Consider the following 27,740-nt stretch of genomic DNA (forward strand, 5'->3'; position numbering starts at 1 on the left):
GTTTGAAACCCACTGTCTGAAAATCAGCCCGATGCAACGGTGAACGACTTCACAATGATGAAAACACTAGTGTAGGTTTTATGTTATGCGGGAATAATTTCCTCTCTTCCTTTCGCTCTTGCTTGGCTTTTGCCTCTCTTCAAATGACTCTAATGTGCGCTACTAATCTAACCCATCTCCATTGAAACAAAGTGAGACATAATGGTCCAATTTATTTAGCCTATTCTCCACATAGGAAGGGATCCCAATAACCCAACACTTACAACATATATTTGCATGGAAACCCCTAAATATCATAACTTTGTTCTCCCTTAGCATCAAACCCTCTGTTGGGATAACCCAACAAACCATATATACATTCATAAGGAAACCTCAACACAAATATTATATAAAACCTATGCCTATGCATACAGAAACCTTTGCCCAACAATAGCAACATATAATCATAATCATAATTATATCAACAAGGATTATCAATCCAAAATAACCAAGACCACATATAACATACAACAATAAACAAACAAAGGTAAGTAGTTCCCTATACCTTGGCCAATCATAAAGCTTTATCTACAATCCTAAAACACCACAAATCTTCCTTTACACTAAGAATTTCCCGTCGCTCTCTTTCTTCTTCTCCCAAAACGCGAATATCCTTTCTTCCTCTGTTTTTCTCTATCTGATTTAGAGTTTCTAAGGTTTCTAAACACAAAACCACCCCTTTATCTATATCTTAATATTTTCTCACTTATAATAATACTTTTTATTCTAATTTATTATCTAGCCATAATATCTAATTTTATACAATAATATCTCAATATATAATTTTAAATGTCTACAATATCTAATAATGATATCTCTTTTAAATATCTAAACCCACGAAAATTAGATATCCTATTTTCCCAGATCTTACACATAATTAAGTTTATGCTGAAGGTGCTTCCATGAACAGACCACCACATTTGTTGGTGATAACTATGCTCTCTAGAAAGTGAGAATGTAAATTTTTATGGAGTATGTTAACAAAGACATATGGGAAAATGTGGAAAATGGTCCTTTTATTTCAACCCAAATTCTTGATGGTATTGAAAAAGAAAAACCATACTTGTCTTGGATTACTGAGGAAAATAGAAGAGCCCAATTTGACAAGGCTAGAAATATTATTTCTTCTACTGTTGTGCTTGATGAATTCTACCCGATACCCGTTACACGCTCCATTATCCATCGGATATCCATTTAAAAAATACTTGCGAGTATTTTAAAATCCATAGATACCATGGATACTTGCAAATATTAAAAAAATATTTTATAAATTCTTAAAATAAAATATAAATAAAATTACAAATCAAAAATAAAAAATATAATATAAGTTAAATTAAATATAAATTAAAATTTAATTTTAATTAAATTTAACCTAATAAATATAATTAATTTTAATTTTAATTAAATTAAACTTAATAAATATTAATTAGTTTTAATTTAAATTTTTGTAAGTAATGTATACTACAAATATAGAAAGCATGATATTCGCACCCAACCTATTTATAAACAAATATTAAAATTCTCATTACCCACCACTCATATATTATAAATACAAGAAAATACCTACTATCGTAGTAGATTTTATGTGCGAATATATATAATACATGTTTATTTTCCATCCCTATCCCTATTCATACCCATAGTATTTTTTTATGGTTTCAATATCAATTAATTATTTTTTATAAAAAAAAATGTAAAAAAACATAAAAAAATATAATAATATCAAATATTCAATATTAAAAAGACATATTCTCATACTTCGTCAAATCTTTAGAAAGAAATTATAATGGTATAAATTTTAACATAATACCAAATAAAAATTCAATAAAAGTGAAATAATTATATAAAATAATTTCATAATTAAAATAAATAAAATTTCACAACCAAAACATCTATAGATTTTTTAACATTAATGGAAAAGAAATTAATAAAGTTAAAAAGTTTTTCTAAAAAAACTATAAAAAATATTCATGTTTAAAAGTATTTCTAAATCTCTCAGTTACTCGTCTCTTTTCTTATATATATCGACAAATATATTGAATGAAATTGCACAGAAAAAAATAAGTATATGAAAAATTTTCGTGCAATTGTAGTGATAAAATTATATTTATGAAAAAAATTTAAAATTTAAAAAATTATAAAAATTATTAAAAACAATATTTTACATAATAAAAATAAACCGTAAAAAATATATTTAAAAAAGTAAACAAATAAAACGATTTGATACATCATCAAATAAAATCACACAAAATTAAAAAATTATACTTAAGAATATAATAAAATAAAAAATATCTTGAAGAAGATTTGAGAAATTTTCAATTATTGAAATAGTCAAAATCTTAGAAAGATAATCAAATTTGTTTTAACAAAACAAAAAGTTTTCATTTAAAAAAGGAATAAAAAAATAAAAACAAAATAAATTTCTATGTTACCTAATAAATGAGAACACTTGAAATTAAGAATCAACTTTTTTTATGTGAAAAATATAAACAATAAATAAAAATATTAAGAATAAGTAAAAATAATGGAATGTAAGAGTTAAAAAATTTATTTTGTTCATGATACCATTTGAACATAATGATAAAAGAAATATAATTGAGATTATGATAAGAAAAAAATATCTTAAAGATATATATAAATTTTGTAATATGAAATCAACTAAACAATTAAAAGAAAAGAGGAAAAAAATTATATATATATATATATATATATATATATATATATATTTATATATTAGCAAAGGTATAAGAAGTGAGATGAGTTGTGTATATATCCACCTATTCCTATCCTCATACCGTAAAAAAGAAAATATTATCTAATCCCTTCCTATGAACTTAATCAATATGAAAATTCTATGTCAAAACACAAATGAATTCGAACAATACCCATTTAAACGGATTTATTTGTCATACATAATTTTGCAATCTTTCATTTATAAAGAAGGAAATAGATACGCTAAAATAAAATATTATAATATAAAATATTTATGATCAATATTAATACAATTATAATAATGTTTTAAAATTTTGAATTTATCTTTTATTTCTCATTTATATTTTTCTATAACAAATTTTATCACAAAATTAATATTACTAAACTAAAAGTTATTCACTCTTAAATTATTTTTTAGTTTTTCTTCTCTCAAAATAATTAAAATTTAGTCTCAACATTTTAAATTTATTTTCTAACATTTGAATATTAATTTGTAACGTTTATTTTTTTTTTAATTTTATCTTTCTAATTTTCAAAAATCAAAAGAAAAATCCTCTAAAAATTCGATTTAAGGAGAACTGAAATTCCAAAAAGAATTTCTGACCAAACATAGAAAATTAGTTAAATTTGGCTCCCCTTAAAGAAATATTAAAGAAATAAAAAATTATTTTTTTAACAACTTTTTTATAACTGTGGTAATTGGTCTATTTCAAATATACATATTAAAGATTAAATATTGAAAATTGTTAAAAAAAATTATTAACTTAGTTGTCCAAAGAAATAATATTTTATATTAAATTCATTCGAAGAACGTGTTTCAAAATATATTATTTAAGAAAGAATTTGACGACATTAATTATTCAAGATAATTTGAACTAAATATTACTATTAATATAATGGTTTGTAAAAAAGATGAGTGAAAATTAAAAGAGAAATTTAAAATTTTACAACACTATTATCATTGATCATAAATAAATTTTTTATTATACTTTTATTTTTCATGAAATCAATAATAACAAATTTAATTTGGAAATTAAATTAAAAAAATCATAAATTATACTTTATGTGAACCCTTTTCACAAAGTAATTAAAATTCAAATCAAGTTTTTTAATTAATTATTTTAATTATTTTTCCATAATTTTAATTTAATTTATTTTCCTCTCTCATTTAAAAAAAAAATAAAGTAAATAGGTTGATTTGGAGAAATAATACTCCAGTAAATCTATTTAAGAAAATTCTCTTTAAAAGAAAATATTATCATGGGAAAAAAGTTATTGATTGTAAGTCTTAATTAAAATGCATTAATGCTATTTTTTCTTCTCTCATATATATGCCCAAGCGGCATAGTTGATTCTTTGACAGAAAACAGCACAAACAAAGTTTTGAAACTGCTTTCTTCCATCGTACCAATTCAATCAATAATCTTGCGTCATATTTACAAAACTCAAATTCCAAACATCACCACCCTCCATCGATATTCATTATAAATACTCCTGCTGAGCACACCTTCAACACACTTCTTCTTCCATGGGGTCGTCTTTCTCCATATATGTTGTGCTGTTTCTTACCCTTCTCATTCAGATACATGGAAGTGGTATAAGATCTGCAGAGAATGGTTGCAACTTGTTCGAAGGAAGTTGGGTTTATGATGATTCATACCCTCTCTATCATAGCTCAATGTGTCCCTTTATAGAGCCGGCATTTGATTGTGAAAAAAATGGCAGACCAGATAAGTTCTATCTCAACTATAGATGGCAACCAACGGGGTGTAACATAACCAGGTACATGTCTTCATTCTTCTCTCTTTCTGTCTCTGGTTTTTCTCACTACTCATCGTTCTGGTGGACATAGATTCACCAGTGCATGTTTTTTGCTTCAGATTCATGGTTTTCTTTCATGTTTTTTCTGCTTCAAGAATTATATATGTCTTTTCAGTTAAATGATATGTTGACTTTTACACTTCATCCACCATCATAGAGAGGAGTGCCACTTTCAAGTTTATATGTTCTTTTGCTGATAAAAACAACCCATCGATTTAAGACAAATTCTTTCTCACATATTGAATTAAAAGAATTATTTATTGAAACCAAAAGATAAGAGAATTGTTAAACCTAGTATATTGATGAATACTGTAACAACAACATTAAATATTACTTAAATTAAAATTTCTCAAATTATTTATATTATATATATATATATATATATATTTCAAACCGTTTTTCTTTTATTATTTATTAAACGCATTTGGGTATAATAAATGTTATAACCTTATGAAAATTTTATAGTTGGATATTTTAAAAGGTTTAATTAATAATTTTGTCATATATTTCTTTTTTATTCAATTAATATTTGTGAAATACATTTAAGTCAAATTGACGTTAATAATTTCCTTTTAAAAATATTATATGTTAAAATTTGGACCTTCTTTTATATTGAAATTCTCTATTTCCATTTTTCATCATTTTTTGGAATCAATTATATTAACAAGTACGGCAAATCAATTAAGTATAGTGTGTGTGTGAGTGAGAATAAATTATATATATATATATATATATATATATATATATATATATATATGCATATACACAAGTGTATTTTATTATAATTAATTGTTAATATTTATTAAGAAATAAAAAATATATTAAAAATAGATGTATTAATATTTTTGAGTAAAGGTACAGAGGAATGAGAGAAGAATAGAGGCATACTATTTAATATTAATCATAAGATTTATAATAAATAACATTACTTTTAGTAATTACAGAATTAATGTATTCTACATAAGAAAGTTAGAAAGTAATAGGAACTCTCTATTAGAGAAAGAGAAAAATAAAATATTTAATAAATAAATAAATTACACTGATCAGAGAGAAAATAGGGGTTATTTCCAATATTTTGTTTCACAGTTTTTAATAATAATTTTACTTTCCATCTCTTTGTATCATAAAGTTAGATTAGAATTTTCTGTTTAAGTTTTAAATGGAAGAAGACAATAGAGAAAGACAAGAGTCCTCAGTAGCCAGTAAGTTTTTTTCTCTGGTGAGGTTCAAGCGTAGATAAAATAACAGTATTAATTAAAATATCCAACTAAAATAACAGTAAGTTAATTTTTTTATTAAATATCTTTACATTTCACAAGTAATAGTGATATTGGATCAAAACTAAAAGGTGTCAATTTTTTTATATTCCACCCTCTAAAGTGCACTTAGAATGTCTGGAAAATGTTTAGCACATAATTCCCCCAGATTTCTCTTCTTTTAAAACTTGACTGTTTATTGTGAAACTGTGTGATTTTTCCTTAATGATTTCTGAATGAATGATCTCTATTAGGGTCACTTCTACTTGCTTTCTTCATTACAATTCATATTTTGTTGGTAATTTTGACCTATAACAAAGCTTTCTTGTTACTAAACTTTTTGCTATGTTAGAACCAGAAAACAATTACAGTCACAAGAGAAAAATTATAGAAATTTTCATTTTTTGGCATGTATATATAGATAGAAAACCTCTGGACATTGAATTACAAGGGAAATTAGAAAATTAGGGTAGTATCTTTAACCAGTACTCTTTCTTTAAGTAATGAAATTCCCTTTGTTTATGGAAATATATGAAGAGTACAGATTAACAACTAATTCATATAATTGAACCTTATATTGGTAAAAGACCTTTGTCGAATACTGACTTTATGATGCAAAAATAAAAATCAAGAACAATGAAATTAAAATCAGATGGTTGTTATCTCAAAAAACACTATGTGAGAACTTAAAAGGAAAATATTTGAACCATGAAAGGACCTTTTACTTGTTTTTTATGACAAATGTAGAGCTAGTGATACGTGGTAGCAAATCACATTTACAAGTAAGCTGTATGACTCAGTTTTTTTTGTGATTTTAGAAATCTTGAACAAGATTTTAGCCTTCTAAATATAAGTTCAATTTGGACAAATTTCCATTTCATAAATACTTTTATTGATTTAAAATGTTTCTTATTAAAAAATGAGAAGGGAAGAAAAAAAAACAATATACTAAACCAATGGTCAGTGTTATTCATGTCAGAAGCAGCCATCTCCAGTCATTAAACTGTTCAGATTTTTCTTCTAAACCATTATTCATATCTGATCCATTAAGGAATAATAGTATATTATGTTTATGGTTTTGACAAATCATCTTTGACAATGAAGGTTTTAAAGATTTATGTTACTAGAACTGCAACTGTAGCACCAATTTGTCACAATGATAAGAATGCAATGAAACTGTGATCTTATTGTAAATCTTTCATTATATTTCTGATTTCTGATACTTTAACCAACAGAACAGTTGCTTCTATCTTTAATTTATATCATCTAATCTTTCATCATGTAAAACATGACTGTCACAATTTCTTTTTATTTTGTATCCTTTAAAACTTGTTTTTGGTTTTATATATCCTTTCTTATCGATAAAAGAAAAATTAGGTAATAAGGTTGTTAGGGTTTTACGTTTGAACTACTTCATAAATTTAATGCTTGAATCTCCTCCATTAAGAGAATGCTGCTGTGAGGTTGCTTTCAAACATTTTAGGTCGAAACAAAAATCATTTGAAACCCACTTATCATCACTCTGAATGAAACTTGTTGTGCAGATTCAACGGTGAAGATTTCTTAACAAGACTGAGAGGGAAGAGTGTGATGTTTGTGGGTGACTCTTTGAGTTTGAATCAATGGCAGTCACTCACTTGCATGCTTCACGTAGCTCTGCCATCTGCTCCACACTCACTAGTCAGGAATGGTGGTGTCTCCATTTTCACCTTCACGGTTAGATCACTTTTTATATATAACTTTTACCTCATGATTTTTTTTTCCTCAACTCGTATTAAAAATATACTCATATTTTTATATATTAAAATTCTTTTCAATGTATTTTAAAACATTTAAATAAATATTTGTCAGTCTATTTTAAAAGCATAACTGAAAAACAACATAAAAAGGATTGATTTAATTCTTTGGTGTGGTTTCTCCATCATTCAACGATGATGACATATGTTGTTAATTATTCAGATACATAACAGAAGAAAAAAAATAATAGTTGAAAACACACAGACATATAAAGAAAGAGAAAGAAACAAATTGTGTTTGAGTTATACTCATAATTTCTTTATAGCATAATTATATTAAATAGTTAAATATACTCTTACTTTTTATATTTGAATAAAACATTAAAATTTATTTTTATTCCAAATTTTATTACATTTTAATTACTAATTTTAAAAATAAATAGATATAATCATTTTAATATAATATTATTAGTTTTTTAGATTTGTTAAATTAAAAAGCTGATATTTATTTTCTTTTAAAATTTATAGATTTCAATATGTCAAAATTTAAAACAAAAATAATTTTAATTTAATATCGAAATTTAAAGTTTAAAAACATATTTAATTCTTACATTTTTCCTCAATTAAAAAGAGAAGTAATACCTATTTATTGATTTAGGTTTTTCGTTCAGTTATTTAAAAAGATTTAAAAACACACAAGAGAACAACATAAAAAACACATACATGTGTGGTATATTGGTAAGTATTATTATACAAAATCATGTCTAGAACAGTGTCTGACATAGAGTTGATCAATGCAATTTGAAACTTGAAACTTCTTTACGTGGCAATCTAACTTCAAGTTGAATTTTTGGGTAATACCTCTCATAACTTAAATAATGTATGAGATAATTTGCAGACCTATGGAGTAAAGTTGATGTTCTCACGCAATGCATTTCTGGTGGACATTGTTGGAGAAAAAATCGGTCGAGTTCTAAAACTAGATTCAATTGGAGCTGGTCAAACGTGGAAAGGAGTAGATGTACTGATATTTGACTCTTGGCATTGGTGGCTTCACACAGGAAGAAAACAACCGTATGAAAAACCACTCGAGCTTCTTTCACCATCTTCATCATCTTTATCACTTTCTCTCATAATTTTGCAGATGGGATTTCATTCAAGATGGGAATCAAACAGTTAGAGACATGGATCGATTGGTCGCTTATGAGAAAGCAATGAAAACATGGGCCAAATGGGTTGACGACAATGTTAACCCTGCACAGACAAGGGTTTTCTTCCAAGGGGTCTCTCCAGATCATGATAAGTAAGTTCTTCTGCCATTAAATTCATCTTTCAGAACATTACAAACCTTGTTTAACTTGTAATCTTTATAAAATTGTTGCAGTGCAGAAAAGTGGGGTGAACAAGCAGGACAGACATGTTTGAGGGAAAGTAGGCCAGTTTTGGGATCCAAGTATCCAGGAGGAGCAGTTCCAGCAGAGTTGAGCTTACAGAAAGTAATAAGATCCATGAAAAAGACAGTTGAATTGTTGGACCTTACTACACTTTCACAGCTGAGGAAAGATGGCCACCCTTCTATTTATGGTAATGGAGGGCATAGAGGTTTGGATTGCAGCCATTGGTGTCTTCCTGGCGTTCCTGATACTTGGAATATTCTTCTCTATGCTGCTCTCATGCAAAAATGACTTCCTATTCTTCGTTAAAACTAAAATGTGTTCCAGAATAAATATATTTACACAAATAAAATTACTTCAGCTTCCTTTGATTTTAAAATGGTATTATTAATTCGGATTTTAAGTTGATTCCTGTCAATATACAAACTTGGGCTATTATTAGCTCTAATAAGGGAAACTATAAATATAAGTTAAATTAATTAACTAATTAATTATGAAGCATATAAAAATTTAAAATACTTATAATTACGTGATAATTAAAAAATAGAAATGTGACATGAAAGAGTTAACAATTTACTTATATCTGAATAAAATTGTAAATGGAAGTAAGTTTTAATTCATTTTAATAGATAAATTTCTTTTAGTCCTAGCATTCACAACTTTAAGTACAAATTTATTTAATTTTTGAAAAAAAACATCTAATTCAGTTTAATTTGAATTCTTTTAATTTCTAATCAAATTAAGTTAATGAAAACATAAATTAATTTAATTTGAGTAATTAAGTTTTAAAATAGGAATGTTATTCGATAGACTAATTAAGATAGGCAAATTTAATTTCAAAAATTAGTAATTTGCACAATAATTATTTCAAAAATATGAAAAAGCCACCCGATGGTCATAAAAGGAATAATAACTCTACGCCACACCTGAATTTCACAAATAATCAAATTAAACACAAAATGTGCCTTAACTATTTGAATTATTACAATGTATGTTAAAAGTATATTTTTTTAATTAAGATAGGTTTATAAATAGATAAAAACTTCTACTTTTAACACTAAATTTCCAGAATATTAGTTATTCTTTCCTTCTTTTAAACAATAGTTTTTTACATTACTTTTTATTACATTTATTTAAAAAACTAATTACATTTATTTAGAAAAGTATTTCTAAACACAGGATTTTGATATAAAAAATTAATTATTATTATAATATCTTAAACTACATTTGGACTACGAATATGTATCATGCAATTTTTGCAGGATTTCAGATTCTACCGATTAAATGAGAAATTTCAAACTAAAATATATTAAGAAGAGAAATGTTTCTGCAAAGAAACACAATATATGCTCAGAGTGCAGATCATATATTAGAAAAGGAACAAACATAGAATTTTATTATTGATTCATGAATGACTAATGACATTGTTATTCAGTTATACTTTCAAACCCCTTCAAGGATCTACTGATAATGGTGGTGGTGGTGGTGAATGAACAGCCTCGTCACAATATCCCTCCAACACATCAGTTTCTTCAGAGGTAAACCCTAGAGAACCAACAATGTTAGGCCAGCAATCATGTCCAATAACCCTAATAGCTTCACAGCAACTTCGCCCTAGGTAGGTCTCACCATTCAGAAAAAACGTTATGATTTCTCCACTACATGCTTGCATACGCCACAGTGATTCCCAACAGTTCGAGGGTTCACCCTCCACCTTCAACCTAAGAGCAAGGCTTGGAGGGGTAGCTGGGTCGGAGAGTGCTCTAGAATCACCAACAGATGCATTTAAGGCCATTGCAGTAATCACAAGAACAGTCAGAACAAAGGGTATGCCAGACAAAGCCATTGGCTTTAGCAGAAAACAAGGTGAGTTTTTTGCTTAGTGTGGATGGTTTTTGGAGAAAACTTGTGTGCGATTTATATAGTGGGGAGAGTGTTAGTAACGGCTGATTTGTGGGCAGATGAAGAGGGTGGAAATAACTATGCAGTGGTTACATAAGGAGAAAGAATAAGGATTTTTCATCTGGTGGATATTAATGTGGGATATGAAGATTCTGTTGAATTTAAATGGAAACTGATTCTGTATTATGCAAGTGTGTCTATTTGTGTTCTTCATATTGGATGGTCACTTGTCAGAGACTATTAAACTCAAATATTCTTTAATGTTAAGAAGACGAAAAGTTAAAAATAAATGAGTCTGCATAATGAAGGTGACGAATTCAAAAGTTAATCATTATACGTTACGAGGTGATCAAATTTTAAGACTTATATGAAGGTAATTTATGACATTTAGATAACTTCACTTTTTTCAGTAAAATTTGCATAGATAGGTAACACTATCAAAACTTGAGATAAAACTAAGTATAATATTAAAAAGTTTAGGTTGATTAGAAATATAGTTAAATTATAATATATAAATATACATTGAGGTTACATAATGCGTTGTAAAAATGCCAATGAGAATAGAAACACAATGAATTTTCTTAGAGATGTGGAAATTTATGGAATGTTTATGAGAAACTCAAAACTAGCCAAAGATGACTGAAAGCCACTCCAATGACAAAGATGACTGAAGAACACATAAAGAAGCAATAATGGTCAGCATTTCTTTGCTTGTATGCTTTTGAAGTTGCATATACTTGCTTAAATATGGGTTACATTTGGAGAGAGAGAGAGAGAGGAACAGAGTTTATGAGAAGCATATGCCTATGAATAATTGATGGCTCACAGTACCACACTTTTGAAGTCTCTTCCTTTCTTATTTCGGTAAGGTTTTCTTAATTAAAGGTAAAGTTTCCTACTCCGTTGATGGTTTGAAGAGAATAGTTAAAGTTACCTTAAATTAAATTAAACTATAAGTGATTAATAAATTAATTATTAAAATAATTAACAAGACACAATACTATAAACTTTTTTTTTCTATAAATATATTTTTAACATTTTTAGTTTAGATATACCACGCATTTATATTAACATTACATAAATCTATAAATATATATTAGAGATATATTGATTAGATAAGTCTAACAATATATACTAGATAAATATAACAAAAAATATTAGATTAGTCTAGCAATATAAATACTAGATGAGTTTGTTTATAATGAGTATAACAAAAAACATTACACAAGTCATTCCATATATTGATAAGGTGAGTCCAAGAATACACTAATTAAACGAATATAATAAAAAATATTAAACGAGATTGTCTATGCACTCATTATACAAGTTTAATAATATACATTACATGAGTCTCTTCATATAATCACTAGACAAGTATAACAAAAAACGATAAACAAATTGTAAGACCCTAGGAAATTGTGGTAATTAAGAAATAATGTGCCTATGAGACTTGGACATTATTGTTTGAGAATTTGTGTTTGATGATTAATTGTTTTCTAAAATTATAATTATTATGTTTATTATTTAATGTTATTATTGACTTAGTGGAACATATGATAGGTATAACGCTATTGGAATGATTTGGGTGGTGTGTTGTTACCAATATGATGTGTTGGATTGATGATAGGAGGGTGATTTAGGATTGAATAGGTGTGAGTCAATTTCTAGAAAGAAAGAGAGTCAAAGTAAAATTTTGGGTTTTAATTTGTAGTTTGAACCCAAGGGTAAAAAGATCATTTTACCTTCATTAATTAGTGTAGAAATTAAGTTATGGGGGTGTGGAAAGTAAAAAAAAGAAAAGTAAATCTAAAATTAAAAGATTATGTGGTTGTTGATGTTATTTTAATTAAAAAGATAAAAATAGAATAAGAAAAGATAAAAAAGAGAAAGGAAACTAGGGTTTCATAATTAACCTACATCTAAAATGAAAAAGAGAGAGATACGGAGAGAGAGAAAGAAAGGTGATTTTGGGAGAGAAGAGGAAAACCTATAGAAACCTTAGAGATTGATGGTGTTTTAAAGTGTATACAAAGCCGTATGATTGGTCAAGGTATGAGGAAGTCTATCTTTGTTTGTTAACTATTGTATGTTATATGTGTTCTTGGTTATTTTGATTAATAATCCTTGTTGATATATGTTTATAAGATTATGAGTATGGTTATGTTGCTCTTGTTGGGCAAAGGTTTATGTATGCATGTGCATAGGGTTTATGTAATATTTGTGTTAGGTTTTCTGTATAAATGTATGTATGGTTGTTGGGTTATCCTAACGAAGGGTTTGATGCTAAGGGAAAATAAAGTTATGAGGCTTGGGGGTTTTCCATGCAAATGTATGTGTAAGGGTGTGGTAATAATCATATGCGTTACAATTGTGTTGTTTGGGTTATAATATGTATAATGATTGAATTTAGATGATTCAAGTGTTATGATGTATGTATTTGAGTATGTTCACAAGGATATGTTGGGATGCTTGAACATGAATGATGTTTTGGGGGAGTTTCCTCGTGATTTAGGGTTGTTGGATGTGTGTTTGCAGACTTTATTTATATCTAGGATGTGTTTCGTTTTGCTGATAATCGATCGACTATTGCGCATCGATATTGAGTCTGGTTGCGGGAATAATCGATTATCACTTATGATAACCAATTATCCCTTCTTGTGTGATGTTTCTGGGTGATTTTCACCGAAATAATCTATTATCAAAATGTATAATGGATTATGATGAGTGCATATTTATGTCCACATTTATGCTTTAAAATTAAATTTTTGATGAAATTCATGTGCTTGAATGATTGATTTAAAGAGGATTTGTGATGATTGGAATTGTTGGGTTTGGGAATTAAAGAGACGTAAAAAGTGAGTTTTAGTGCATAAGATATTCTTGGATGTTCTTACGTTTATTTGTGCAGCTGAAATTATAAGTTCTATTGGTCCAAATGGCAATTCAAGGCCCAAAATCAGGTTTTATTTGGAAAATAATGTACAGATGGGCCAAACAGACAGGCTTTACCCTTGCACCTCCTAAAATCCCTACATACACTCCTATTTCTGAAACAGGCCAACAACCAAGCCCAAACACTAAGGCTTTTCTACTTCACCTCCCTAAGTTTCCTATTCCTACCCCTCTTAAATCAGATTTCACCAGATTCTGCCATGTGTCCAAATCCTCCACACACAGATCTGACCATTGAGAAACTGCCACATCACCCTCCTCCGCCACATCATCATCTTCCACCCATGAAACCCTAATTCCTAATCAAGTAGAACCTTAGCCGCCACCACCTTCCCGCCGCGCCACTCCGTCACCGGATAGCCACCACCGCTTCTCGCGCTACCATTGCTCGACCACCCTCGTCGCCAGCAGCGTCACCAATCTCATTCGTCTCGCTCGTGCCGCCACCACCAAATCGTCAGAATCGCGCCACTGCGCCGCTTTGTCACCGGACAGCCATCATCAAGGCGCGACTTTCTAGCTGCCATTCGCGAGTTCGTCTTTGCATCACCAACATCTCGCCGCCATCGCACAGAGTCATCGTCTTCTTCTCCATCTCTGATCACGACATCTCCTCGCGAGACACCTTGCCGCCTCCTCCGAAATCACCACCATCACGCCGCTGTAGAATGCCACCCAAAGCCGCCATTACTTCGCGAGCCTCCTAACTCCATGGTTGCCGCACCTCATTCTCGAAACCTGCAAGAACCCTAACCCAAATCCAGAAAACTACAACAAAAACCAGAAGCAAATCGCGCTTCCACCGTGACCACCACTTATTCCGCTCTGAAACCTCCATCTCCATGCCGTCGTGAAGCAGTCGCGCACTCCTCCTCCTTCATCGCGAGTTCTTCATCAGCCCGCCACGATCTTCATCTTCCCCGCCATCAACCGCAAAACCGCTCCTACAAACAACAAACTCAGAAAAACCACAGCGATGGAAGCGGAAACGCAAGGGCAAGCCCTTTCCCCAAATCTAAACCTTAATTTTGGGTAGGGAGGAGCCTGACACGTGTCAAGATCCCATTGGTGCGTCATTATTGAGTCAAATCTGGTCAAGGTTGGTCAACATGGCTTTTTGTGCAGTTTTGGAGAATTCTGAAGGGACTAAAGTGCAGATAGAGGAAATTTCAGAGCATTTGTGAAATTTTGGAAAGTCAGAAAAGCTAAAAGATAAAATTCAGTTGTTGAATTAATGTAATTTGGGAATATCAACAGAAATGATCTTCCAAATAATGTTATAATTATCTAAATCTTTTAGTTATTTGGAAGATATAAGATAAAAGATTTTGTCAATTGAATATTCAGAGTCCAAGCCCAATCAAGCCCTATATAAAGAGACCCAGGGGGGACTTCAATTCATTCATTCTCTCATACTCCTCTCACTTTTCTTTCATCTTGTATTCAACTCCATTCATGGAGAGCTAAGCATCTAGGGCTATTCTGCTGTAATTCCATGATGGATTATGAGGTTACGTTTAGTTAATGCAATTGTTTACTTTAATTATTGATTTATGTTGTTCTCTCTATGTCTTTCATCTCTCTATCTTGTTAAAAGTAAAGATTGTTGCATCATAATGTGTTTGAATCTACATGCATATTGATTGTATGAATTCTAGGGTTTCTAGGTTTAATTGAGAATTTACTTTGATTTAATTTAGGAACTTTCATATGATTAAATGGTTTTTACTATCAATTGAGAATGTACTTTGGTTGGTAGTAATAATTTCAACTATAATCAATTGAGAATTTACTTTGATTGATTAACTTTTAACTTGGTTAGCAGATTTAAGAATAGACATGATTAAACACAATAGAATTTGATTGAGAATGTACTTTGGTTGAATTTATTGTGAATAATCTAGAAAGGTTTTGCATTTGATTGAGAATTTACTTTGGTTAAATGCATGATCGCCCTCAAATTAATTAAGAATGTACTTTAACTAATTTGAAACTTAAACAATAAACAATTGAACAATTATTCGTGAATAACCGATGATGAATCTATCTTTGAAAAGCGGTGGAATTAACCTATTTAATCATAACTATTTTTAAGGTTCCTATTTGTTCTTTAAACATTGTTCAACCATTGCTTTTAAGCATTGCATAACATTCATAAGAGTCAGATATTTGAAAGCAATTATGTGTTCGTAGGGAGACGACTCAGGGTTACTTTAGCCCTATCTACTTTCTTGGATACTACTTGGCAATACTGAAGTTGCCTTGAAAAGTAGTATTAAGTTGATAGCTTCAACGACAACGTATCAGATTATCACAGTGTATTTTTGGGGAAAATGACGAATTTGATGAAAATGGATGTGGTTCAAGCCTAAGAAGCAGTGGAATGCGTTGGTACTCAAGGAATGAGAGTAAGAGGCATGTTTAGGATCAATTTTGACTTATGATTATGAATTGGAGTATGAATGAGTGTTGGGATGTACTGGATTATGTGATTGATGAGCATGAGAGTGGAGAATAAGTCTACTTGTTGTACCTAATAAATCCTGGTGCTATCTGCGGATAGGTGGTTCCTTTGCCTTATGTGCATTGAAAAGGTTATTCGGGTATTGAGCCTTCCTTGTGTGGGGGTGAAGTTGTCTTCCTTGTCCTTGTGTGGCAAGATTACATGTTCCTTAGCTGGATTGCGGGACTACTCAGATGTATTTGTGTGGGGAATCTTTAGATGGAGTTGTAGAAGTGGCTATAGTCGGTGAGGTAGGGTACAAGAGTGTAACTGATTCTTTCCATGGTGGTGTTTATGGTTAGTGATACTCATGATGTTGTTCATGATTGGGATAATCATGATGGTGGTGTATCTATGATGGTGATCATAGTGGTTTAGATGCTTCAGGTGATGCCATGTGATAACGATGTTACTATAATAGTTATAGTAAGTAGTTAGTATAGGGGCTAATGAGTGGATAGACCAAGGGTGTATGTGTGAGGTGCTAGTGAGTACATCAAGTATTAGAGATCAAGGATCAAGTATTGAGAATCAAGGATCGAGGATCGAGGATCGAGTAATTCATTTTGATTGAATTGTTATGTTAGAGGATTAAGAATCCTATTGTTATTACTAATATGTATGATGTGTTTGATTATTGTTGATTTAATCAGTATGTTTATATTATGTTATTATGATTGTTTTATCAGTAGCTTACCTCATACATGTTTGTGTTGTGTGTTTGTAAATGAAATTATCGACGATGATCGTATAATGCGTTATACGTTAGTAGATGATGTTACAGATGATGCTAAGACATGATAGATTCAAGAGATGACAAAACTTGGAGTTTTTATTCAAAGTTATTGCATTTGAATTTTAGACAAAGTAATTAAAGTTGTTTGATTTCCTTCGTTATTTCTATTGGACAAATGTTTTTAGAACTATTATATATGTTTTGAAATAAAATATGATGTTAAATATTGATATTTTTGAAAATACGTTTCCGCACAAAGTTAAAGTTTAAATATTTACTCGTTTTTGAATAACTCGTGACACCGTGAAAATTGGGGGCATTACACAAATTATTTCACACATTTATCATATGAGTCTAGGAATACCCATTAGATGAGTTTGTCTATACACTAATTAGATTACTCTAGTAACAAACACTAGACAAGTCTCTCCGTACACTCATAAGACAAGTTTGGCAATATACATTGCATATATTTGTCCATACACAAATTATATGAGTCTATTAATACACATTAAACGAGTTTTTTCATTCTTTGATTAAACGAGTCTTGCAATACACATTAAACGAGTATGCAGATATATTAATTAGACGACTCTATTCATACACTAACTAAATGAGTTTAACAATAAACACTAAACGAATATGTATATAGACTATCTAGACAAGACTAGAAATATATATACATCAAGTTTTAATACCAACAAAATAAGCTTCATGAGAATACATATTAATTATTTTACCACCCCTTCTTATAATTACACGAGGAAGAGAACATAGTATCGATTTTTTTTACCAAATTGATGTAATATTACTTGATTTTGTGCAAACAAATAAATTAAAAAAAAAACTTACAGATAAATCTTGAAAAAGATTAAGAAATTGTACTCTTAACCACAGTTCTGAGATGAATTGAAAAATTTCATATTAAAATCATGCTTCGAAGCTGTTTTCATATTCTTTTTTAATTTTTTTAATAGAAATTAATTATATTTAGAAATATCATTTCTCGGTTTAGGGGTTGGTCTTAAGTCTATTTTTTACCGTGGTCTTCAAATTCCAAGTTCGAATCAAGACTCTTCCTTCACTCCGTGCTAATTGTGGTTCGGTCAAATCAGGTTAATATACGTAGAAGGCACTCTGACAGTGAATGTATGATCGTGTTACTAATAAATGTGTAATCAATGTAACCAACTACCTCAATACCATAAACCTTATTTATAGATTTCAAAATGAACTTCTGATTAATACTAACCTAATTACGATCCAATTAATAATCATCTAACTTAGGATTAATATAACTATACTTATTGTTAACTTCACTTTTAATTTGACTATTTGGTTTCCCAACTGGCTGTTATGGGACTTTAAATTGATCAATCACTGATCCCTGATTGACCAAACGATCATATTATACAATTTCTATTTTTTAATATATACTTTTTTTTATAAAAACTTGCATATAAGCATGATTTCAGGTTTTGTATATTATTTTAAATTGATTTTCTTTTCTAATAGTAGAAAATATTTTACAATGAAATCAATCACATGAGCAAGTGTCGCTCGTTCCATTTTTTTGACAGGTCAATCAAGAATGTACTTAATTCCTTTTGCCACTCTTATAATATAAAAATCACATCACTAATTAATATTGGTCCTTTTTTTGTTCGACATCTCAATTGGATTCTTATTTTATGAAAATTGCAACAATTACACCCATCCGTTAAATTGGGCCCAATGGCGTTAATGTAAGGTTGACGTGGCATGCTGATCTTCGTTTTTTGATGACGTGGAGTTTCTTATTTGATGTATGTGATTCTGACGTGTCTTTTTTTTTAATAAAAGAAAGGTTTAATCATTTTCGAGGTCCTTGTTTATGCAGAATCGTCTCAAATAGGTTTTTGTATTATTTTTTTATCTCAATTAGATCCATGTTCCTATAAAATTAAATCAATTGAAACCTTGCCGTTAATTGGATTGGACGACATTAAAATTTGTGTCTCGTGGCATGGTGATTGCGCAAATGTTAAAAACGTGGCAGAGAAAGCTCACATTACGTGTAATGAAAAAGAATTGGGATTTCATTAAATTCCTAAATTCATGATAGGATGTCTTCTTCGAACAGGATGTTGAAGGACCATTCTTACCCGGCTTCTCCACTTTTAATCACTACCTTACCCTCACCCACCTCACCGATGAGGTAAATCGCCTCCAGACTATCACCGTGCTCGACATCGACAATGGCACCATGAACGCCCTCCTCGACTAGAACCTCACCCTCCCCACCCTAAAAAAATGTCCTCTCCCTCCACGTCCTCGTCGACTACTTTTCACCCAATAATTATGGTTTTCTTCATCATTGATATAACTATTCACCATTACTTTTAATCCTCCAATTAGGCATGCCGACACCATTTTCAGTGATTATTTTATTCCTTTTAAGAAGGGCACGAGAGAACTGAGGGAAGGGGAAGCAAATTCCGATTCCAATCAAACTACTCCCTCAATATTTCATCTGCAATCTATCAACACCCAATTTTACAAAGGAAAAGCTTGAGAAACGAGGGGCAAAGGATTCTCATATTTATTATCCCCAATTTTTTCCTTGAACCCAACATCATTCACTTCATTTCCTTCCACCCCAATCACAAGAAAAAAAAAGAATCCATTTTCCATGACTATCAGACAAACCTATCCCGGACCAATACTCAAACAAATTCATCATTATCCATTTTCTGAAAGTCGTTATTATCTGCACTCAACTCATTAACTAACAAACTCTAATTCATAATTCATCATCTTTCACCTGCAAGTTTAATTAAATAAAAAAAAGAAGAAAGAAGATCTCTAAGACCCATGAAATTTACCATTACCAAGGTTTGCACACAAAGAACTTTTCTTTTATAACAGACAATCAGGTATACAAAGAAGAAGTTGAAGAAGAATCAAGAGCATAAGGAAGGTGGCGTCAATTACTACCAAAAAAGAAGGCATTACCGACGGCCTGAGTCTGTTGGAAACAGCAAAAAACTGTCGGTAACCATTACTAAAGGTGTCATTTGAGCCCTTGGCCCATGGGTTGACCCTGACCCTTTCTAAAATCAAGCCTCAATTTTCTAGTCCATTTAATATGGGGCTTTTTAAAAGCCCCAACCCCTAAAGCCTCACATAAAGTGGGCTGGGGTAGGGTTAGGATGAGGCTAGCCCCCAAACTAAATTAATTCACTTTTAATATTTTTTTAGTTATTTCTTTTATTTACTTTACAAGTTAAATAATTTCTAAATTTTACATGATATTTAATATATTTTTAATTAAATATAAATGTATAAATATTGATTTTATAAAAAAGTATTTAAAATAATTTTTTAATTATAAGTATATTTTAAATATATAATTTTATTATTTTGGAAAGTTAAATAAGAAATTTTTTATTATTATTTTCATTTAAAAGAAAATGAAAAAAATTTCAAAAAATAAATTATAAAAGTAACACAGTTCAAAATTCGATTTTTCAATAATCGAATTCTGATATCTATATAAATATTTGAAATATTAATTATGGATAGATTTTAAATTCAAATCTACTGATTGGATGAATTTTTAATATTGGTGTAAAATTTTTATTTTTTATAGTTTGTAATATAAAATTCTTTTGTTGAATGTTTTGAATAAATATATATACATTAAAAAATTAAACCACAAACTTTATAAAGTTTAAAATTAATTTCACGTAATAAAAGAAATAACTTTTTAGTGAAAATCCTTGTTAGGCAAAATTGTTATAAATATCATATATGTTAGTATACAAGATCTAGATGTAATCTTAGTGGTTATAAAATCAGATTTTTTTCTAACCTTTTAGATTAAATTAATATTTTAAAATCAGACTTATCTTTATCCAACAAAGATTGTTTTTATTGAATTATTTATCATAATTGAACCGATTGTAATAAAAAATAATTAAATAATAGATACAATATTTTTAAATAAATATAATATTATAATTTATAACACTAAAATTAAAATTATTATTATATTTAATTATTAACATATAAAATAAATAAAAATTATAATAATAAATAAATTACATCAATGTCTCTTAATAAGAAACTAATAAAAAAGACAAATGAATATAATATAAAATATATGAAAAGACATAAAAAATATATAAATTGATGTAAATGACTAAATTATACGTTTCATAAATTTTTTTTAAAAGAATTATATAACTTTATAAATAATAAATATTAATTTTATTAAATTTGGAAAATTAAAAAAGTTAAAAAGTTATTAAGTCAAAATTTTAACATGTTCACACCAATTAAAAATAATGTAATTTTGATCACAAATCTTAATCGAATGATGTTGATTTAAACTAGTGACAAAGTATATTACCATCTATAAATAAATTCGTTAGTCTATCAAAATTTTACAAATTAAATTAAATTTTTTAACTTTTAAACCTATTTTATGTTGATATATCTGAATTGTCAAATTAATATGAGAAAATTATCAAAACAAAATTTGAAAATTAAGGAATAATTGTATAAAATCATTATTATTAAACTAATTAATATAGAAATAGTTATGAAGTAGAAAATTAATTTTATTGGCAAAAAAATATAATTACACATGAATCAATTATGGTTATAAGTTATTACTAACAAAGATAAAATGAAAGCTGGATAAAAAATACACATGATTTGTGATTACTTGTATGATAATATTATGTTTCTGGACGTTAAATTTTGTAAAATAGAAAGCCTATAGGGTTTATGGGTTTTTAGCCCTGTGGGCTTTTTTAATAAAGTGTTTTTTTGGCCCTATGGGCTTTTTTGGCCCCAACCCACATGGACTAGGGCCAAATCTTATTAAAGGGGCTCATTTGACAACTCTAAACATTACCAACGGCTTTTGCCCTTCGGTAATTACCAAGGTCAAAGGCGTATGCTCTAGTTTTATTCCACTAGTGTAGATTATGAAAATTTTCATGACATCAAGTCAAACTAACCACTGATATTTCTACTGGAAAATGACAGTTGAAAAGGAGATATCAAATGATATTGCATAATATGTTTGTACTCTTTTACATAAGATACTTAGCTTCCAAAACAAAGCTAAAACTACAATAGGCTAATACAAGCCTATTACAAATCAAAATTACACAAAAACAAAACAAAATAACCCAATCAATCCTATGTTCCGGTCTGGTACTAGTTCAGTTACGGCCATAGTCCAGATCGACTTCTACTGAAGTATTCACGTGCCTCCACTATTGCTTCTTGACAACCTCAAGCTTCTATCTTTTGTCCAATCCTACAAGACATATGAGCAAAGCTTCGATCAATATTCCCTTATAGCTAAAACAGATTGTACAAAAATATATAAGGCAATAAGAACTTCCCTTTCTCGGTCTTGTTGTTCAATTGGTGCCTGATTGCTCTCAATTGTAACCTGTTGCACAAGTTTTCCAATTCTCATCAACCCAAATCTGCACAAATATTCACACCAGATTCAGCAATTCACATAATCCAACAAATTGCATAACAAAAACAGTTTAAACAAACACTCCCTTAATTTTCTTATAGAATTTTTCTTTTCCATGTTAACATGTTAGTGAACATCTGTTGTATCAAAGTTGTAAAGGATAAAAACAACACAGACTCCATTGGAGACCATTAATTGCAGAAGGCAGCAAAACATATATGATATTTGCTACACTTAATCAAATTTTCCAAACTTAATTAGCATTTAGCCAGTACCCATTACACTGATTTTGAAAAATAAATAGCACCAATGCTGTCTCTCTTGCACAATATTATACTTAAACATGTTTTTGATAAACTTCTCCGTAAAAACTTAAACAAAAATAAAAAGAGAACATTGGATGAAAATTTAGCTTCAACATTTTGATTAAAACTCTTTCCATTTAACCTTTCTTTAAGTGGAACTATATAAACCGATTCAGTTTACAGAAAAACTCAAATTCATTTTACCTTATTATTTTTGTAAGTTTTATGGAGAAGTTTTTCTAAACATGATAAAGTTTACTACTTTCAGCAATTACCTATAAGTAGAACATCACTTGAAAATGTACTTGACAATTCCAGGAATATGGGTCTTCATAAAGTAATCATCCCAATTAATATCTTTTGTTTCAAAGTAAAACAGATTTGTCTCTGTCCCACTTTGTTTTGCTGTCATTCTCAACTTCTCTGTGTTCATATAATCAAATCTGCATAATTAACATTCTCTGCCTCAGTTAATACCTCATAAACTCAATAACTAAACATGTTAATGTGGTGTGTTTATGTTGGCTTATGTGACTAACACACTTGCTAGACTTAAAAAATGTGCATTAGATCTGAAGAATGTAAAGTTTTTATTGTAGTTTACAAACACTTACACGCCCGTAAAGAACATGTAGGGTATGTAAAGTTCAACCATCCGTATCACAACTTGGATCTTCCTATGCAGCTCAAGATATGTTCCCCGAAAATACTGACAAAGTGCAGCATTGGCCAGCTCCAGTCCCTATTTGATGGAAAATTTGTCAAAGTCTTGTCAAGAATTTGAATGTCATGCACCGATCATGTCAAAAGCTTAAGCTTTTAGTGGAAAACAACATGAAGTTTATAATACCATGTAATGAACTAATCACCCCAAAAACAACTTAAGTTTCATACTGTCTCTGTTACATTAATTTTCACACTAATCATAGGTCATTTCATTGTCAAACAACCTTGTTAAGTAATTGCTATGTACTAATTGCTTGAGATAGCCACAAAAAGGAAGATTTTAAAAAAGTTCTCATTTTTTTAGTTTGTTTTACATATCTCAAACCCATGAATCGTTCCTATGTTCTATGAAGTAAAAAGCTCAAGCTTTTAGCTGAAAACAACATGAAGCTTAAAAGGGCATGCCATGAACTAATTATTATGAAAAGTTTGATATTTAAGTATGTTGATGATGACTAAGGAAGGGAGATAAACAGGAGAAGAACCTTTAATCGAAGGAGGTAACGAATGAACATATATCTCTGAAAGCTATTCATGTTGGTAAGCACAGTTACTTTGCCAACTTTGACTGGTGAGCCATCCTTTCTTATCCATGGTTTTGCAGTGAAATATTTTAATCCAAAGTCTTGGAGATTTTTTGTACGTGAGTGGATTTCTAACAGAGGAACCCACGTGGTATATGATATCACTTGGCTGCTTTGCATGAGCCACCATGGCCATTAGCATAGCATTCACCACCATGTCTGCTGGGACCTACAAATTTGTGCATATGCACTGGCTCACATCAAGGCTAGATTTATCATCTCACTGCCTTTCTTTGGTTGATATAAGGCAAACGTAAATCACTGAATCAGACCAACACAGTTTCAAAGCAGATTGACAATGATTTTAGCACAATTGAAGAAAACTGCATCAGCTAATTACTCAACACATGACCATTAGACAAAACTGAACTTGGATTTCAAAAGAACATTTGAGTCAAAAATAGAATGCACCGATTTAAAATGATGAAACATTGACTCAAAGCACACAAAACGCACATACACAAAATTATAGAATCCTAAGCACGAAACTCATAACAGTGAAGACAAACACTCAAGACAAATGACTCGAAACAGATTTACAACGCAGAAAATGGAGAACGACCAACGCACAGATTGAATCAATACAAGACCAAAACAGATGAAGACAATTAATCGAAGACAACATGGAAAGGCAAAGAAAATACTTAGCTCCGTGCAGATGTGCCTAACCTAGGCTCTGAATACCACTTGATAGCTCCAGGTCGAGGCAGATTGATAGGAACCATGGAAACTGTCACAGATCGAGCAAATCGAAGAAGAAGAACATCAGATGATGGACAACGGAGGCAAACCCTAGACTGAGTGGTTTGATCGGTGTAGATTCTAGGGTTGTGGATTTGGGACGTTTTGATCGGTGGAGAGAAAGGATTCCACGATTGAATCGATGGAATGGAATGAAAAGAGGTTTTAATTGGGCAAAAGTGAAGATAGATCAGTGAGGATAGGTTTAATCGGTGAAATGTGGATTCTATGGTGGATTAGGCTGAGGCAAGGGAGAAATGTACGGGAGAATGAAGATCTAGAGACTAACCGTGGCTGGTGGATGAAGATTTGAGGCAGAGGAACTCGAAATATGGATCGGAGACAAGCGGAGGTTCGAGAGAAAAAGAGATGTGTGCGGGTGGATTTCTCGAGAGAATGGCTGGATGAAGATGTGGTTCACGTATGATGAGGCATCAGGCATTACCGAAGGGCAAAAGCCCTCGATATTTAATTTCATCAATACATTACCGAAGGCCTAAAGGCCGTCGGTAATAAGCCTTCGGTAATACGCGCTTTTATTGTAGTGAACGGCACATGCGTGAGATCCATGATGTCATGGTGGCTCTGTGTGTGTAGCGGATGATGGAGAAATTGAGTTACCACGAAGAACGATGGCGCTTCCGATATGGGTAAGCTCATCAACAATCTTCATGGCTCTGATTAGTGGCAAGGGTGGCGGCTGGCCAAAAACTTGCTGGCCCTAGCGATGGCTATGGCGTATCTACTGAGGAAGGGTTTGAGAAGCTGCCTTTCTCTTTTGATTGAGTATCAGGAACCATAAAAGATTTGGGCTTGGATTGTTTTGCTTGTTCTGTTTCTATTTTATTTTGTTTCATTTATTTATTTTACTTAGGTTTAATCTTTTACTTTTTCTTTTGTAAATTACACGTAATGCGAGCTTTCTCTGCCATGTGGTTAACATTTGCGTAGTCACCATACCACGAGACAAAAATTTTAACGACATCTAGTCCAATTAACTCCAAGGTTTCAATTGATTCAATTTTATAGAAACAGGGACCTAATTGAGATCCAAAATAATCCAATGACCTATTTGAGACGATTCTGCATAAATAGGGACCTCAAAAATGATTAAACCTAAAAGAAATTGGTAAAAATTAATTAAACATTAAACTGCATACTTTGTTCGAATTAGGGATTGGGAAAAAGGATGTTTGATTTTAGGGTTCATACAAATTGGGAATTACTTTCAGAAATTGTTCTCAATGATGCTTCTGCCTTCCACTCAGCTTCTGATGTTGGTTCAGACAAAATCATTTTTTCGTTTTCTTCTTCAGAGGAAGATGATGCAGGAGTTATATCTGAAATCATAATACACGGTTGAAAGAATTAACACACATAATGAAATTGTAACAGGTGTAATTGCCTATGAAATTATTTTCTTAAAGAAGATATAAGGAAAGACACTTTTTGGTTGATTTTACATGGAACATATGACTAAAACAAAAGGTCCATAACTTGCATAAAGGGTAAAGTATATATGCCAGAATTTCTTCTGGTAGAGGTAAGAGAATTTTTTTTCTCTACAATGACAAAAGTTTCATGAAGAACCATCACTAGTACAATATTTGTTTATGAACTCGCACAATATGCCTCATTTCACACCAAACCGCTGTCTATTACAACGCGGTGGCAGAGATGTAATTAACGCGACATCATAGGACTCGGTTGCATGCAAAACCGAAACAGAACCCAGATACGACCTCGGTTTTGTGAAGAACCGGTGCCTAAACGTTTATGAAAAGCTGATACGACTGGTACGAGAGCTCAGGCTTTGGCTGAAAACTTTATGAGTAGCTGATACTACCTCAGTTTGTGATAGAACCGAGGCATAAAGCATGAGATACCACCTCGGTTTCGGTGGAGCCGGTGTCAAAACTCTCTTCAGCTTCGATTCCTTCCTAATCCGAAGCATATATAGGCTTCAAATATTTCATTTTAAGCATCGAGTTTTCTGGAAAACCGAAACAGAATCGTTTATTAGTTTCAAATTTCTCAGACTTTGCTTATTTCTTTTCGCGCTGTGCTTCTGCTTCTTCCTATTTCTCTTCGCGCTCTACTGCATCTGCTTCTGCTTCTTCGGTTCTTCTTCTTGGCGTTGCCGCTGCTGCTTCCTCTTTGCCGCCACCACCGTCGTTCTCCCTAAGGGCTGCCTCCACCAGCGTTGCCGATACGAGTCCTCCGTGGTCGCCGCTGCGAGTCCTCCGTGGTCGCCGCTGCAAGTCCTCCGTGGTCGCCGCTGCGAGTCCTCCGTGGTCGCCGCTGCGAGTCCTCCGTCGTCACCGCTGCGACTCCTTCGTCGTCGCCGCTGCGAATCGTCCTTGTCATTCTCACCTTCGTAGCTGCTGCTACCGTCACCCCACTCTCATCGTCGTTGGTGCTGCCACGGTAAGTTCACACCCTGCAAAAATTTATCACTTGACATTTTAGATTTAGACATTTTCTTTTCCTTTTCTTTCTAGATTTAGACATTTTATTATTAATGGACATGGTTTAGTAATTCTCAAACTTAGATCAAAGTATTATGATATATTTGATTTGGAATTTTATGCACACATGAAAAGTTAAGAATCTAAAAATAATGTTTTATTCTTAATTTTTAGAGATGTTGTGCATATCTTTGCTGTTACCTTGAATTGGAATGTTGTGTTGTTGGATACTAGGATTGAGAAGTAAATATAAGAAAAAGAATTTGAAAGTATTTTTTCAATCCCAAATTGAATTATTAAACGCATTTTAATTAGTATTTGGCGTGTGTTGTACAAAATATATTTTACTTTCATATATATATATATATATATATATATAT

The 27,740-nt window shown here is 30.7% G+C and overlaps 1 protein-coding gene and 2 pseudogenes across 2 annotated transcripts; 1 reads left to right on the top strand and 2 right to left on the bottom strand.

Moving 5' to 3' along the window:
* The first annotated feature begins 4,112 nt into the window (after positions 1 to 4,112).
* On the top strand, positions 4,113 to 9,337 carry LOC148198259 (protein trichome birefringence-like 43). Its single transcript, XM_088092153.1, has 5 exons — positions 4,113 to 4,533; positions 7,373 to 7,544; positions 8,463 to 8,638; positions 8,709 to 8,867; positions 8,949 to 9,337. The coding sequence occupies exons 1-5, from the start codon at positions 4,280 to 4,282 to the stop codon at positions 9,247 to 9,249; spliced, it is 1,062 nt and encodes a 353-aa protein (XP_087948279.1). The 5' UTR covers positions 4,113 to 4,279; the 3' UTR covers positions 9,250 to 9,337.
* Positions 9,338 to 10,411: 1,074 nt separating this feature from the next.
* LOC124820011 (egg cell-secreted protein 1.1 pseudogene) lies at positions 10,412 to 10,804 on the bottom strand (annotated as a pseudogene).
* An 11,284-nt stretch (positions 10,805 to 22,088) lies between these two features.
* Positions 22,089 to 25,334, bottom strand: LOC124820012 (fatty acyl-CoA reductase 3-like; annotated as a pseudogene). Its single transcript, XR_015786759.1, has 5 exons — positions 25,182 to 25,334; positions 24,053 to 24,320; positions 23,456 to 23,583; positions 23,117 to 23,284; positions 22,089 to 22,540 (listed from the first exon to the last, which is right to left on the bottom strand). The product of XR_015786759.1 is annotated as a fatty acyl-CoA reductase 3-like (transcript).
* Between the last annotated feature and the right edge of the window lie 2,406 nt (positions 25,335 to 27,740).

The sequence above is a fragment of the Vigna umbellata genome, chromosome 5 (assembly GCF_029865625.1).
Source record: "Vigna umbellata cultivar VRB3 chromosome 5, Vumbellata_1.0, whole genome shotgun sequence".
Taxonomy (NCBI): domain Eukaryota; kingdom Viridiplantae; phylum Streptophyta; class Magnoliopsida; order Fabales; family Fabaceae; genus Vigna; species Vigna umbellata.

What these genes read in the sequence shown, in the direction of transcription:
- LOC148198259 (XM_088092153.1), top strand. Translation starts at nt 4,280, where the DNA reads ATGGGGTCGTCTTTCTCCATATATGTTGTGCTGTTTCTTACCCTTCTC. An exon ending in ACGGGGTGTAACATAACCAG is followed by an intron (nt 4,534 to 7,372) that starts GTACATGTCTTC and finishes CTTGTTGTGCAG; the next exon opens with ATTCAACGGTGAAGATTTCT. An exon ending in GTCTCTCCAGATCATGATAA is followed by an intron (nt 8,868 to 8,948) that starts GTAAGTTCTTCT and finishes AAATTGTTGCAG; the next exon opens with TGCAGAAAAGTGGGGTGAAC.